Here is a 16,714-nt window from a genome sequence, read left to right as displayed (position 1 = left end):
AATCAAGGACGGTAAAAGTGCTGATTTATCCTCATCCTCAGTCGGTAGGGAACTAGACAAACAAAAAACTAATCGTCTTTGCGGCAGGAACACATAAACACTTTATTGTGATTGCAAGACAGACAGCATGTTGAATTTAACATCGACCAATGGGAGCGCTTCAAGAAATAACACGACTCGCCGTCAGACGTGTTTACCAGTTGAAGATAACATCATGAAAATCCCTGAAACGCTCCGTATAGCCTACACGTGCCTGTTTGGTCTGTCAATATTAGTTGGAATTCCTGTTCATTCGTTAGTCATATTCCTCATTAAAAGGACTGGACAGCAGACAAATCAATCAATACGTTTGATTATGTATATGTCAATTCTATGTGGATCAGCTTGTACCATTTTCAATACGATTTACATCACTTATATGCGTTTCTATGAAGAAATTGAGTGTCTCATTTTGTATGTTCTTCATACGACCTTAGCATCGTGCCTTCTAACGACAGGCGGTTCTGCTGTTGCTATAAGCGTTGATCGTCTATTCAGAATCTGGTATTTGAATGAATATTCAGCAGTGTTAACCCAATTTCGTCAACAGTGTTTACTGTGTCTCTACGCTGCTGTTACTGTATGTCAAACTGGTTTATTTTTCTTTGGAATCTATCATTTTGGTGTTGGCTATGCGACCCTTATGACAGCCCCTTTGAATACGATTGGCCTTTTAGTTGGTCTTATTTGTTACGGACTTTCTATTTTCAAATTGAAGCAGCATCAGCAACGAAGTCGAAACGTATCTAATAACGACAGAAGCATCATTAAATTTGCTACGATACAATTAGCTCTAATGGCTGTGTCCTTTGTTCCACTACTAATTTACCAAGGTCTTTCACCATTTTTAAGTGAAATGGTCAGAATGTATTTTTTATCATTGACTTTCTACTTAATACCTAACACGCCGACTATCAGTGGTATACTCTTTGTATATATTAATCGAGAATGTCGAAGGACATTTCTCCGCATTTTACGATCGTTCACACCGTCCAATCGAATAGGCGATATCCAATAAATTTCACAAAGAAAAACTGTAATAGCCGCGGTGACAGTTTTTTTTACAAACTAATAAATACCAGGGATAAAAAATAAATGCAGTCTGGAAAACTTGAAACTCGGATGTTTTCAGATTTCGCCAAATTTACACAACGTAGAGAAAATATATACCATAATGACATAAATCGAGCGGAAGTTAGGTTACTGAAGGTACATTAAGTTTGTAAGAGAGATAGAAGGTAACAATTGAGAATTTAGGAAACTGAATATGATTGGAGGGTCAAAAACACTAATCTAACTGACTGTTTGATGATTTAAGCAGCTGGGAATTGGAGATAAAAACTCTTAAATCTGCGCAGAAAGCTGCACCGACAAAAATTAAAGGTTTTGTTTTTAAATAAGAGAGATATCGTATGCTTACTAATCAATTTTAATTCACAAGCTTTTTCACATTGCATTGACACAGATGTGGAGCAAGATTGGTCAGAAAGAGGAAAAGAAAAACACTTTTTTGCTTATATCAGCATAATATAACAATAGGCAGACACTGTCCTGATATGAAAAATGTGTCTGATATGAAACGGGAACACTTATGTAAACATAAAACCTTTAAGGACAAGTTATTTTATCATGATTAATTATCTTTGGTCATTGCTGGTTAGATATTCTTTTTATGGGTATTTACAAAATATATGTACAGAGTGCATGCATAATATTACTTTTGTCAAAATATTATTATAAAAAAATTATCATAGTCTAAAAAAATATTAAAGAAAGTTTAAAGTGTGCTTGTAAAAAATTGGAAATTGTGTTTATCTACTAGTTGACTAGCAATAGCCGTTTATCCCTCGTTCATTTGTATTCAATAACTCATTCACGGTGAAACTGAACTGTGGAAAAAATTTCACCTTATTTTGGGCAATCTCTGTGAGTTTTTTGGCGTTCAATTAAATACATTACCAAAAGGTTTTCGAAATAAATTACCATTGAGAATGTGACCTCGTTTCATCAGTCATCGCAAGAAATTTCTTCTGGTTACTCTGGTATTGAAGAGCAATGCAAAAAACGCAGTTTTGTTCAACTGTTCAAGGGACTACACTTTTTTACCAAGATGGTCGATCTTTCGCTCTGCCTATTCTTATTGTAGAGTAGACGAAAAGTGGTCGCAAAGTTGGTAGTTTGCTCGGAAAAGATTGAAAGAAGACGTCAATAGAGGGTAATCTATGACTTTAGACAGCCAACTATCTGCTCACTTTATCTCACAATTAGAATAGGCAGGGCGAAAAGTAGGCCATCTAAACTAGAGCTAAACTCTATTCAAATTATTATTGCAAATATTTCTCAATAACAAATATGCCCGTGAATCACACGTGTCTAAAAGAACTGAACCTTGCTGGTCCATGAACAACCAAAACTGGCAACTTGACACTTGACAAATGTAACAGAACAAGGAACAGTCTTGTCTGGCAGTTTTGTCAGATTTCTAATGCCAATAATGTATGGTAAAAGTTTTAAATCAATCATTGTACACTTTGCAGAAATAGTTTTTTTTTACCAAAGAAAAGGACATCAATATTTTGCATGATACAAATGCAAATGTTTTTGTCCTCGACACTTTTTCTCACCTTCAAGTCACGTGTCACGTGTTGTTGAAGAATGTCTGCTAAGTTCAATACTGTGAACCTAAATCAACCTAAATCCACTTTATCTCCTCATTCAAAAGCTTACCAGAATCACCCCTCTTCATTTCTTACAAGAAACTTCACTGGCGTCAAAGGAGGATTGGGGAGTGGTTTGATTTGAGCCGCCTTTGCCTCCGGCATCAGAGCGCCGATTGCTCTTTATGGCGGGTAATTCCTAAAAAAGAACGAAAATAGAAATGAGCCAATGTGAGCTCCTTTTTGATGGTAAATTGATTTTTTGTCTACAAATGAGTGTTTTATTTAAACAAAAAATCACATTAATTCGTTAGCTAGTTCTCAAAAAAAAGTTTCTTTAAGGCATATTGTACAAAAAGATCATGGAATTTAACAGTTGCTGATGAAAAAAAAGACGACCAACTTTGGAGCGATAATTTATGATTGAAAACTCTAACTATATCGAGGATGAAATTCTTCATACCTTTTTATTATTCAATGATGAGACAGAGGAAGTCTTTGGGACGTCTGTTTTGTTGAATTTCAACAGTTCAATGTCAGTTTTCAATGTCTGGTTACGCTCCATTAATTGCTGAAAAAAAAAACACGAATAAGAAATATAGTTAAGGATGCAGAAGAACTGTCGCTTGTTGTTGATTCTATTTGATTTTTTTCTAGATTGAGAGGGTTTTTAAAGCTAAAGAGTTTGTAGCAAGTGCAAAAAGAAGCGGGTTTTTTTCTCGCCTTCTGAAGTCTTTCTATGGGTGCAAAAACTATCACTCATCAAAAAGGACACAAAATTCTTTCGTAATTCCAACGAAATTACTATCTAAAGTCCCTCAAAGCGTAACATTCTCCAACCCTTGTAACTCTCAGCCCCCCCCCCCGAATGAAAAAAGGATAAAGTGACGGTTAGTTAGTGATTCTAATTTTTGACCAAACCTCTTTAAATTTGACGATATTTTTCAGATTCAATCGAGTACGCGGAGGTTCTGACGTCACACTAGACGTCGTTGATGAAGTGGTGGAGCGGTTAGAATCGTTCGATAGTGGAAGACCGCGCGGTGAGTTTGGGACACTTTTGGTAAGACGATTTGCACCGACGTTTCCGTTTGGATGAGTAAAATGTCCAGCGTTCGTCCCGTTATTTTGATATATATTTGGCGAGGAAAGAGATTTGTCCTATGAAATTAAGCCGAAGGAATGTTAATTTAACAACCAGATACACTCTTTTTTTTATAAGCATAAGCGGGAAAATCGGGTTGAGGCTCAATATGCTTAGCAAAATCTCATTTTCAGCCTTAAATTATCATTATTTATATGCTTAGACTTGTTGATTTTTTTGGGTTCATGCAAATCTCGAATTTTTAAGTTGGAAGATTGATCCGGTACAAAGAATGAAAGTTTTCTTTGTAATTTGGCGCCGCAGGTAAAAATCTTTGGTCTAAGAAAGCTCAAACAGCTTTAAAAGTAACCCTGAAAAAAGTCAGCGTTTTAGAAAAGCTGCACGAATTTTTTTTGCATTTCAGTTTTTAGGTATGCTTATTTTTTATCGAACATGCTCGCACGTGACGGTTCAGTTTCGCTCGAAACGGAATGAAGCCATTCAATTGGTTAGAAAAGACTTCTTGAATGAACCGTCACGTGCGAACATGGCCTTAATATTATTGGCTAACTGTAAAAGTTGCTATCAAAAGCACAAACTCTCTAGAGTTAGCAGATGAAATCTTACACGACAAACTCCTTCTTCATACCTTATTTAGAGAGGAGAGAGCTTCTTCTTGTGTATTCACCACTTCTTGAAGATATTTGATTCGATTCTCCGCTGTAAAAAAAATTTATGTTAAATTATAAAAGTTAGAAACACCTTTAAAATTAGAAAATTTCATGTCGAGATACGACCGTTTTAAATGGCCCTCTGTCGGTCGCCTACTTGTCTAGAAAAAGTTGAAGTTAAAATTCCTCTGATAGGAAAACAAATATTAGAAGTAGGATCCTAAGCATGGAGAGGTAAATGTTTTTAGTACAACGTTTATAAGCATATGCAGGCTCATTTTTGGTACCTAAACAGTAGCTCTATTTTTTAAGAACAATAGAATGCTAAGCATAATGCGAGCCTGATATAGGGGTAGACATTTGCTTATAAAAAACGGGAAACCCGTTACCTATTGAAAGTTGCGCAGTCAAATCTGCCAATGTTCCCTGATAAAATCTTCTCGATACTTGAATTTCCTCCAACAGGTTTCTATTCTGCTCCTCAAGTTGAAGTTTGTGTTGTAACAGCTCGTCGTTGACTCTCAACAATACATCACTCCGTTGACAACATCCACATTCAGGAGATAAACATTTCCGTACACCGGGCATTGCCTTTGTTATCTCCTCAATACCAGGAGACGGTGACACAGCGTGTTGACGCATCGAATTCAATTGATAAATACCTGAGACAGTTCCGTCATAGTCGCTGACCTAGACGAGAATAAAAAATTTGAATATAAATGAAATTGCATTCAATCGGGTTGCTATTTAACATGTCAATTAATGAAATTATCGATTAACGACTAAATAATTACTTGCTATTAAAACAATGTTTTATAAGGAATTTTTTGATGCACGTAACCAACCAACCACGAATAGTCGAATGACCTCTCTAACAAGAATGAAAATATTTTTTGATAAATTGAAAATCAAATTGAAACAGTGAAAGGAACATGGTTATCGCAAAAGAATCAATCCGTCTCATTAAATGCGATACTTTTGGCGCAAGCATCCTGGAATACCAACAAATCCATCAAAAAATGTCATGCCAACAGAATAACAAATGAGTGATTACTATTTTGAATTCAACTTCAAACAACGAAGCACCAGGTCAGGTCCAAGGTAACGTTCAAAACTAACCACCTTCAGGAGATCACAATTAGACCGCCTGGGTCTGGTATTGGTATTAAAAAAAGCGTTAAACAAAAAAACGTTCTTTGCAATACACAGCAAGTTGCAGGCCGACTTACTATATCAGTCGATAGCTTTCATTTTATTATAATTACATAACAATACACCTTTAATTAAAACTAATACAAGCTTGTGACCTAGCTTACGATAGTTTTTCATCAAAAACAGAAAATCAACAAACAAGTATATAACTTTTACTTGACAACTATGGGATCAAAGATTTAAAGAGCTAATGAACACGGATTAAATTTTAAATAAGGCTTAACTAACTACCGAGAGACTCTGCTTGTTTGTGCCTCACGTAATTTTGCAAAGAAATGAATTCGTCAAAACTGTCTAGATTCATCATTATTCTCAAAACATTAGAGAATAAGCTCTAGTTTAGACGGCCCACTTTTTGCCCTGCCTATTCTAATTGTGAATTTAAGAGGGCATAAAGTGGGCTGTCTAAAGTGATGCATAGCCCTCTTTTGACGTCAATGCAATGTCTTCTTTCAAACCTTTCCTAGCAAAGATTTTAACAACCAACTTTGTGCCCTCTTTCTGCCTACTCTAACAATTAGAATAGGCAGGGTAGAAAGTCGGCCGTCTAAACTAGAGCTTATTCTCTAATGTTTTGAGAGGAAGTCCACACTCACGATGGATGATAGCGCGCGGTGTCAAGGTGACATTATTACTGTTACCATGTATGATAATAGTATTAGAAACCCACATCATCAAAATATCAGGACAGAAATAAACACTGTTCACGTCAATAAACCCACCAAGAAAGCCTTCTTTTGAAGATCTTTGGAATAGAGATTGAGTGCGTAAAAACATGTTTTTTTTGCTAAGCGTAAAACCATGTGTTTTGCTAAGCGTTTAAACGCCGGTATTTTATGCATGGGCCAGAAAAAAATATCCGTTTACCAAAGAGCGAATGCGTTATTAGAGAGCTCAATGTCATGAACAGTATGAGCCAAAATTTTCAACACCACTAGCTTTCAAATTCAATTTCAAATAATATAAGCCTATTGTTCTCATAATCTCAATCTGTTAACTTGAAAACAAACAAATAAAAAACAAACAATGACGTCCATTGCCTTGTATTAGCTAGTTTTTGTATTTGCACTTTTGAGGGCGACGGAAAATCGCGGACAGTAAAAGTGCTTATTCGCCGTCGTCCTCCAGTCAGTTAGGATGTAGAGCCTTTCGTCTCCGTCGTAGAAAAACATAGATACATAAACTCGCTATTAATACGCTATTACAAACTATTCAACCCACATTCTAGACCCGGGGCTAAACGGGCTGATATGCGTTAGAGTCTTACGATTTCAAAACTTCTATTGGCATGAATTCGAAAAATAAATCAAACGATTTCGCAACGAACTTCTTCACAACCCACTCCGACGAATAAGCCTTGAATCTTTTTTTGCATTAAATAATACGCGACGTTGTTAATCATAGGTAAAACAGTACACGCTTTTTCTTTTATAAGAATAGTGTACTTTCGTTGAGGGTGAGCATTATTCTTATTTTTCTATTGTTCTAAACAATAGGCTTATTGTTTTAAACCCGAAATTTCACCCTGATATTCTTATAGAAATTATTCTTATAAAAGAAAAAGCGTGTAGTGCACACACCACCAAAACAAACATGTTCATCATAAATATCTTAGTTTGATTTATGGTTACTGTCAAGTTGACCTACTAAACGTCGTCATTGTTCCATGACGTCATCATCACATTGTGATCAGTTAAATAAGGGAAAAATATTTCTATTTAAGTCTTTTTGACATTTGAGAAAAAAAAACGATTCGGAATAAAGACTGAGACAATATGCACAGCATGGAATGCTTTAAGAAAGATTTAAATTTTGCAGATTACAAAAGGATAAATCTTGGTACACGACAAAGCGGTTTATTTTCAGAAAAAGACAGAATAGAACGAATTATCAAAAACTTCGCCTGAGTCGCATGAAAAGTTTACATGATCCGAACAACTAGTCAAAAACAGGTAGAAAAGAAGTGAAAATCGAGAAAACTAAACAAATAAGTCAGCAGAAAAGCCCAAAAGAGAATTCCGAAAATTCGGTCCCCTTACTTTACGTAAATTAACAAACTTCAAACCCTGTTGGCAAACGACGTTTCTTCGTTAATCTTTCATGTACGTTAGACGGAAATTCCTAGCTGGGTATACAACCTTCTCAAAACTTTAATATCAACGTTTAAATTTTCGTTAGAGAAATAATGTCGGCCCTTAAAATACTTTAGGCGTACAAACTTTTGCGAGCAGAAACTTTCGCGAGGTCGATAAATCGCGAAATCTACGACATTTACTTTCGCGAATTTGACAAAAAAATTTTTCGCGAGCATAAACTTTCCCGAATGAGTTATATTTTAAGCAGAAAATTAAATTTTTCGGTGCATAAAACTAGTGTTTTGATCGTTCAAATATAATCAAACCAGATCCAACCACAATTGATAGACTTTTGCATAATTTCTACACTAAATTTTATCCTTGTTATCATAAAAGAGGAAAATTAGAGTAAATTTTCTTTTCAGATTTTTTTTCGAGAGCATAAACTTTCGCGAATTGCCCTCTCAAGAATTTTCAAAGACATTTACTTTCTTGGGCTAAGGCGAAAGTTTGTACGCCTGAAGTAATCGAAAAACCAAACTCTCTCAAAATCGAAACATAATAGTAAACAAATGAATACCTGCGTGACTTGAGATGGTGATGGTTTTCGCGTATTGATCACACTCCCGCTACCAACACTCGACGATTGATAAGTTCCAATTGATCTCACATCAAATACTTGATGACTAGCCTGTTGAGACCTTGCGTCTGCAGCAACACGATTCAGTCTAGTTAAAGGATTTGTTGTAGTAGCAGCCACTGTTAAAATTTGGTCCGCACCGTCTTGTGATCCACCGTAACCTGAACTAGATACTGCTTCGTCTGCACCTCGACCACTAACAATCTTATGTTTCTGCAAATGTACCGAACCCCCTGCTGCTGGTGGTCTATAATGTTGTTTTGATGATGATGGTAACCCAGATGTTGCTATAGACACAGGATTCATTACCAGATCAAAATGTTAATACCATAGTGATGAAACAAACAAAATTGATTTTTTATCCAACAATTGTCACAATGATGTGGTTGTTAAAAATGCTGGCGATGATTGTATTTAATGTTTTCTTTTGTTTTTGTTTATCACTTTTTCATATAGTGGTAAAAATAATCTAGTAGGAAATGAAAGAGGTCATTTAGAATGTCCAATTAAAATTCATGATGGATTTAAGACAGTTATTATGGAGAGGTCACTTGACTCAAGAAGTGGTCTCTAAAAATACATCAACACTTGCAGAGACATAAGAATAGTTATTTTCCTGATATGGCAATGGAGAAAAAGGATTGCAGAGCAAAAATCTCTGACGAATTGAAAGCGTTCGAAAAAATTACACCAGTCTACCAGGCAATAATTTTTATGCAAAGGCCCTCTGTAAGTCACAGCAATTATTCCATACTCTAAACTAAAAAGTCAATCACTATATAATCATTTTAGAGTGCTAGATTTCAGTAAAAATTGATAGAAAGGTAGAAGTCCCAGTATCACAAAGCAACAGGTACCTAAATCAAGAGGGTTGCTTCGACCATTCATGTAGTTTGTGAATATATAAAATAATTCTAGACCATGCTTACTATCGATTTAAGAGATATCTCAGATATTGAATCAAGAATTAAGTCTGCAAGTTATCCTTTTAGTCCCTTTAGAAATTTTGTATACTAAAATCTCAATTAGCACTGATTAGTGCAGGGCTGCCGGTTGTTCCAAAATAATTTGGCTTGAATTCAATTAGACCTATTCCCTGCCCAAAGGTAAGGTTCACCTCCTCCTCCTTATAAATATGTATGTCATAATCATTAAAACGATTATAAAAAGCATTCAAAATTGTGCCACAAAAAGTACCACTTAACTTTACCAGAAACTTGAAGTCTGAATATTTTATAAAAAAATGACATCCCAATATTCTTTGTTCATACCAGTATTTTTACCAAAGAGGTTTCGTTAATACATGTTTCTTTGCTTGTTACCTTAGGACAAGTGTTAAAATTTGGGAATTGATGAAAATTAACTGTTTTCCCAAGAAAACATTTATATCATTCCTCGTTTTCAATTTCCAATAAATTCATTGCCTCATTTTTTAAATAGAAATAGAAATAGTATATAGCATATTGCGTAGAGGCAAAAGGTCTAATCTCAGAATAAGTGTCTTAGAAAACTAAAAAATCTTTCACATTGCTAACTTGAAATTTGGAGATTTTCTATGATATGATCCTTCTCTACTGCAAGAAAAGGGCCAATCTTACAATTTTAAATGACATTATTCATGCTACATTGAAAACCACGATTTTAATCAAATTAGTTTCTTGTATAGTTAAAATCATTTTAAAGATGTGGATATAAGAGCTTTAGTAAAAAACGGTTATAATATTATACTCGTTTTGCCAAATGTAGTAAAATCTGGTAAAATAAAAATGTGTTTTTATGATTTTCCAAAGAGTGATTATCAATGACAAACATTTTCTCTTTGTTTAGCAAAAATTGTTGTGCTTGATGTGAAATATATTTCTTAAAGCTGATCGGAAGCATTACTCCTAGCTTTTATTCTAATTCAACATTTCAAATGGCAATTTAATTTTCAGACTAATGAGACATTCTCATTTCTGACAAAAAGTTTGAAGCTGATGAATCAAATTGGACCAAATCATATCACTGAAGCTGTCTATTCATCTAGTGAGTGATTGTGGCTTTGCATACAGACCTGACCTGACCACCGACCTGACAAATCTCTACATAAGGGATAACTAACCCTACGTACAACTGGTAAAACATCTTAAATTGTGTGAATTCTATGAAGAAATATTCAAAAATGCACAAATTCAACTGGCAAAAATGTTCAAAAAGCCTGTTTGCAGGATATGTGAATTAGCAACTCACATTAGTAAAAAATTTGGTTAAAGAAGTTCACGCGTATTGATATAAATTTGTGTGTTTTTTGTTTGAAGTCCTCATTTCCTTCTTCTTTTCCTTTCGTACGGCCACTCGGATACGGCACGCCGAACCGGGCTCTGGGCCAACTTTTCAAACTTTTCGATTATGCGTCTTTCTTTCTAAATCTTTTCTTTTCTAGATTGTGATTGCAACACTTTCTAACCTTTCGTTAGATGACGGGTGACTCTAGAGTAGCAGGGCAAGCTTACTCATGGCCACACCTGATGCCAGACTTTGGTCTTCATCTATCCGCTTTCCATTTTATTTCTCAACTTTCTTTAAATTCACTTACCGGTTTTCTCTCCGCTAAATTTGTAGATTTATATTGATTGTTTGTCTATTGTAAGATTGTTTTTTTGTGGGTTGTTACTTTTTGGTTCTTTGTTTTTATTTTGTTATTGTTGTTGGTTTTAAGGTTTGTCGCTGTTTTGTTTTGTTGGTTTTCAACTTTTGTCCTTGTTGCGTTAAGTTGGTGAAAATGATTTCTCGCTCTGTTTGAATGTTTTTGATTTTTAGTTTGACACGCGTTTTCTGAATTTTAATTAGCTTTTTCAGATAAAAACACCAACAATTGTACCAAAACCTGACATGAAAGTCACCAAATTTCTCAAGAAATATCTTCAGTTTAAGTTGTTAATCTTCATGTTGAGCATTAGTGCAACAAATCTGCACAAATGATTTTTGAAATATATATGTTCTGTTACATGTCACCCTATAAGAGTTGATTTTGGGTAATTCAGAATTTCTAAAGCACCAAAAATTACCTTTAATTTAACATTTTAAACCAAATTTTGTGCTTGAAACTATCTGGAAATAATTTTTTTTTGATAACTTAAACATAGTTGAAGTGATAAAAAATCATGTACCGAGTGTGTCACAAAAAAGTTTCTCTCTTTATTTTATTATTATTATTACAGAGATTTAAAAGTTAGGCTCACAGTGGGCCTCTAACCAATCTTATTTAAACTCTTCTTGTGTCGTATTTCATGCCATGGGTTTTCCATGCATAGTTAAACTTTTTCTTTGAATGACTTGATGGAATCTGCTAAAACAACATTACTTGGTAGCTCGTTCCAGATTGGTACACACCTGTAGTAAAAGGTGGTTTGGTTTGTGGTCTGTTAAAGCCATCATTTGTGAAGTTTGGTAAGAGTTCGTGAGCGTGTCTTCGGTTTGGGCGTGTTCGACTAGTCAGTTTTTCTGGTAATGTTACTTTATCATAAAAGTGGAGGTGTTTGTAGACCTGGATCATATCACAGAACTGTCTTCGAAATTCCAGTGTTGGTAGATCAAGTATTTTAAGCCTTTTGCTATATGAAAGGGTGCGCGTCTTTGCACTCCCTCACGCAAATTGATGTGCATACTCAAGATAAGGTCGGACAATTTAGGTTGAGTATAGTGTACAGAGGATCTCTGGAGTTAAGCTGGCAAAACCTCGCTTGATGACCCCAAGCATAGAGTTAGCTTTGTTGACTTGCTTGGCTATATGTTGTTCAAATGATAGTTCAGCATCAATCAGTATACCAAGGTCTTTTTCTTCGAATAAATGCTCAAGCTGATTATCCGCAAGACGATACAGGTGACCATGTTTGATGTTTGCGAATTTACCAAGCTTTAAGGACATAGTATTTGTTGGGGTGGAATTTTAAACCGCCTACCTTTGTTTTAACTTCACATATTGCCATTATATGTGACTTTTATATGTGTGCATGGACTTAAAATAGGTTCATTTTACCAGGTGTTAATTGGTCTGCATTGGCATACAGGATTTGGATCTCCTTTTCCCCTTTGGAATTGCTAGATGCTCGATTAGGTTGTATAGATTTGGTCCTTCTCTTTATTCTTTTTTGTTCTTTTGTTCTTTTTTCGTTTTTATCTTTGTTTTTCTTTATTATGTTTTTCACCAGTTATGTTTACTGGCGTTGTTGAAGGCTGTTGGCCTTCACCTTTCTGATGCTGAATTCGTTTTTTGATGAGCCACGATATTCCATCTGCTTTGTCTTCTTGTTCTTCGCGTTCAATTCTTTAGCTTCGGAAACTAGCTCTTTATATTCCTTTCTTTGACCAGGAGTTAAGTCCTCACATATACTCATCCCTTTGTATGTTTCGTCACCCTTGAGGGCGGGAAGGTTACCAAATATACTTTCTTTCTCTTTCTCGCTATATAGGATAACCAGTAATGGACGTTCTTCCCATCAGCCTTTGCTCCCAGTATATATACAGCTGTCTGATGCCAACTTCACGTATTTCTCATCATGTTTTGGTGCATCTTCAGATGACTCTGGTGTCCCATGGATTATTATATTTCTTGATTTCCGGACTTTATCTTTGTGTTCTGCTTCCTCCTCTTTATGAACTTCTTTGACAGCAGTCTTGATGCTATCGTTGGAAGGGATGATTTCTCGTTCGGTAGTTGCAGCTGCGGCATACGATTTTGCATTTATTTTTAATGGTGGATAAGATTTCCGAACGAAAATCCTCCAACTTTCTTTCAATCTTATTCTCTACGTATCCAACTGTATGGAATGCTGGATTGTTGGACAGCTGTTTCTTTGGCTCAGATATTTCCTCTTTCTGTGCCTCCACAATTTCCGGAAGGTGCTGCTTGGTATTTTTTGATTTCTTGATTGTCTTTTCTTTTTCTTTTATTGTTTCTTTGAACTTTGTAAGCTCAGCAGCTGTTCGGATAGACAATTGTGATCCAGAGTGGGGATTGATGGCAAGAAAGTCCTGCGAAACCATCACACAGTTCGGAAAGATGTAATTGCAGTCTTTCTACTGTCTTTACCGAAATCATATAATATGGAGGAAGTCTTGAACAGATGTAATGAACCAGTCGGTTGCATTTAGTGCAAGTGTTTCTTTCGAAAAAATGGCTGAAAACAAATAAAAACATCAAAATTCATGAAAATAACATCAAAATGGATATATAAAGATCAGCCTTTCGAAGCAGCCTCACTACCTCAAGCTTGCAAGACGTACTGAAGACGAAGACCTGGATTGCTTATTAACATGCAAAAAATGTAAAAGATCAGTTCATTATGAGTACACACAGTTACCCCTGTATCAACTACAAATATTCGTGACATCATACAACAATCATTACTAATGTTCAAACTGCGCAGGATTAACGAAAAACCTAAGAAATAAAGTGGGAAAAAACACTCAACATATGTTGCAAAATGAACTTAAAAAGAAAGACGACGCCATACAAAAAATGAACAACGAGGTCAACACCAACACAAAAACCCGTGATTCCATCAAAAATGACCTCAAAACCTTTCTGGCAGGAAAACTACAAGAGATGGAGGAAAAGACAAAAAGCATGATAAAGGAGGAAATAAAGCAGACAACAGAAATAATGACGGAAACATCAAAGAAAACATACGCTGAGATTACCAGGAAGCAAAAAGAAGACTTAAAATCTGCTGAAGAACAAAAACGGAAGGAAGAAAGTGAAAAGAGAGACATAGAATCTAGAAAACTGAATATGATTGTCACGGGTTTCTCTAATCAGGCCCAGATAAGGAAGAAGAAGAAAATGGGAAAAAATATGACATATTTTCGGTTCTGAGAACCCCTAGATGACATCAATTTTCCAAAAATCAGTTACTCACCATAGATTAGGAAACAGAAAAACAAAGAATGGCCGTCCTCTGAAAGTCATCCTGCAAAGTCAACATGACAAAGATCTTATCATGAAGAATTTACACATGATAAAAGAAACTTGTTTTTCATCAGGTAAGTATAACGGAAGATTTCACAATCAACGGAAGGAAAAAGATCAAGGAGATGCACAAACAAGCAAAGAAACTAAATAAAAACAATAACAATAAAGGATTCAACTGGCGCGTAAGAGGAAGCCTAATAACAAAACTAAGCATTGATAAACAATTACAAAACCAAACAAAAATATTTTCAAATTATAAACCAAAATGCTCTAACTACAGAAGAAATCGTCAGCGATTGGGCATTAACAGATGATGATGAATGATTCATTTTGTAAAATAAGCAGTCAAACTCTATTAGCTTTAAAGGTAGTACAGATTTGTACACATTTTTCGACTTTAAAGAATATATACATTAACATTAACATAACTTGAATAGGAAACAAGCAGAAAAAATAGAAAAACATCAAAAACTATTTTTTAACCATCTTTTATGTCTATATTTACCTTTTCATGTTATTAAATACTCTTTGGCCTGTGGTCTTATCTTAGTTTAGTATGCTACGGTTAAACCTGACTGTTTTTGTCTTCAAATTTATGATCACATAAAATAGCAAAAAACTTGGATGATGAGGCAATCCCTTTGAAAAGAGTCCAAATCAAGTATCACGGTTCAAAAACCTTTCAAATCACAATCACATTTTGACCTCTGGTCACGCAAAAAAACAGCAAAAACACAAACTTTCATGTAGTAATCACGCTAGAAAAAATTCCCTATCATAATATTGCGCAAATTCTTTGGGGGCCTCAGTTAATAATTCCAACTTCTACATTATTCCCACATCAGATCTAAAAAGAAGATGAGATGAGGGATGTCAACACAACTTTTGGCACTTTGAGGTTGGACCCCTTTAAACCGGACTTTTCTTAAATTTTGGGAAGCTTTTTAGGATAGACCTTTTTTTAAAGAGGCAGCCATGTTGAATAATTATGTACTCCAGCATAACAATAATGATACAGCCATGCATAATTACTGTATCATGCATATTTTAAAAATTATGCATGGCTGTATCATAGTTTTTATTCTGGAGTACATAATTATTCAACATCGCTGCCTCTTTAAAAAAGGTCTATTAGGCTTTCAAGAGTCAAGAAATTGGATATAGCTGTTTTAAGAACCTTCTTCTTTTCTTGGCGAGGGGGGGGGCTGGAATTAAAGTTTGTGTTTTACAACCCTTATAATTCTGAACAAGCAAAATAGGACCCTTAAAGGCGGTGCATTCTTTTTGTTATACAGTCAGGGAAATCCCTCACTTGCGGTTAGTAATTTTTTACTGCAATTGGGGTATAAACGTCACTTTTACATTTTTTATATACCGCAATTGCAGTATATTCAAGAAACAGAATTCAAGATTCAAGGAGAAAACAGGCAATTTTTGTACATAATTGATCATATCTTTTTAATGCACAGACAAAATAATTTTTCCATATCATAGATTCTTTTAATAAAGAGAGAAAAGCTTTCTAGTGAGAGCTACAATGTTCTTCGTGTGCATAGACTTGTTAAAAGCAAAGTAACTTTTTTAAATGATCAATTAGGTCTATAAGATCACAAAAACGATCGACGCGTTTTTTGACGTAGATTAAGAAAAAGGTCAGTAACTATGTCTGGAAATTTGATAATAAAAAGTTAAAAGCTTCCGAAGTTTTGATGACGTCATATTTACATTTTCTTTAGGATTGATTTTCTCGAGTTACTGTACAGTAGGTTGAGAAATCATATACATCCACTTAAAAGTCTTCTATATCAATTTTTGAAAGCTTTCGAATGGCAATCTTAGATTTTAATTTTGATAAGTTTGAATTTTTGATTTTTTTTTTGTCTCGGACAGGTAAAATTGACGTTACGGACATAAAGGGAAAGCGTTCTAACTTTTTATAGCAAAATTTTCAGATATGGTTACTGACCATTTTCTTAATCTACGTTAAAAAACGCTTCGGTCGGTATATAATATGTCTATGTTGGTTCTCAAAATTTTTTCAGTTAGCCTATGGGCACGCATGACGTCATCAGGTACTAAAATATTACCGGACACGTCCGGTAAGTAATTTCAACAACTTCGGTTGATGGTTTCTAGATATTTAGGTTGTATATTTTCAATTAAAAGTGGTTTGGGATTGTTCGCATCCCGTCCAATTTAATTTTTTTGTGACCTCAGCTGCCTGTCTATAGAAAGTGTCGGACTAGAAAGTGACGGAATAGTAGTGACATGCACCTGGAAATTCTGTGTCGTCCGCCTCCTGTCCTGGCTTGTTACAGTCAAATTCTGGAATGGCCCATTATGAGCAACTTAACTTACCTGCTTATGGTATCCAACACTGAAT

The 16,714-nt window shown here is 35.1% G+C and overlaps 1 protein-coding gene across 1 annotated transcript; it reads right to left on the bottom strand.

Moving 5' to 3' along the window:
- Positions 1–1,646: 1,646 nt before the first annotated feature.
- On the bottom strand, positions 1,647–8,848 carry LOC136822837 (uncharacterized). Its single transcript, XM_067079150.1, has 6 exons — positions 8,319–8,848; positions 4,841–5,141; positions 4,430–4,500; positions 3,618–3,857; positions 3,160–3,267; positions 1,647–2,895 (listed from the first exon to the last, which is right to left on the bottom strand). The coding sequence occupies exons 1-6, from the start codon at positions 8,682–8,684 to the stop codon at positions 2,782–2,784; spliced, it is 1,200 nt and encodes a 399-aa protein (XP_066935251.1). The 5' UTR covers positions 8,685–8,848; the 3' UTR covers positions 1,647–2,781.
- Between the last annotated feature and the right edge of the window lie 7,866 nt (positions 8,849–16,714).

This window comes from Clytia hemisphaerica, unplaced genomic scaffold (genome assembly GCF_902728285.1).
Source record: "Clytia hemisphaerica strain Z4C2 unplaced genomic scaffold, Clytia hemisphaerica genome assembly, whole genome shotgun sequence".
NCBI lineage: Eukaryota > Metazoa > Cnidaria > Hydrozoa > Leptothecata > Clytiidae > Clytia > Clytia hemisphaerica.
This window is presented reverse-complemented; position numbering and strand designations above follow the sequence as displayed.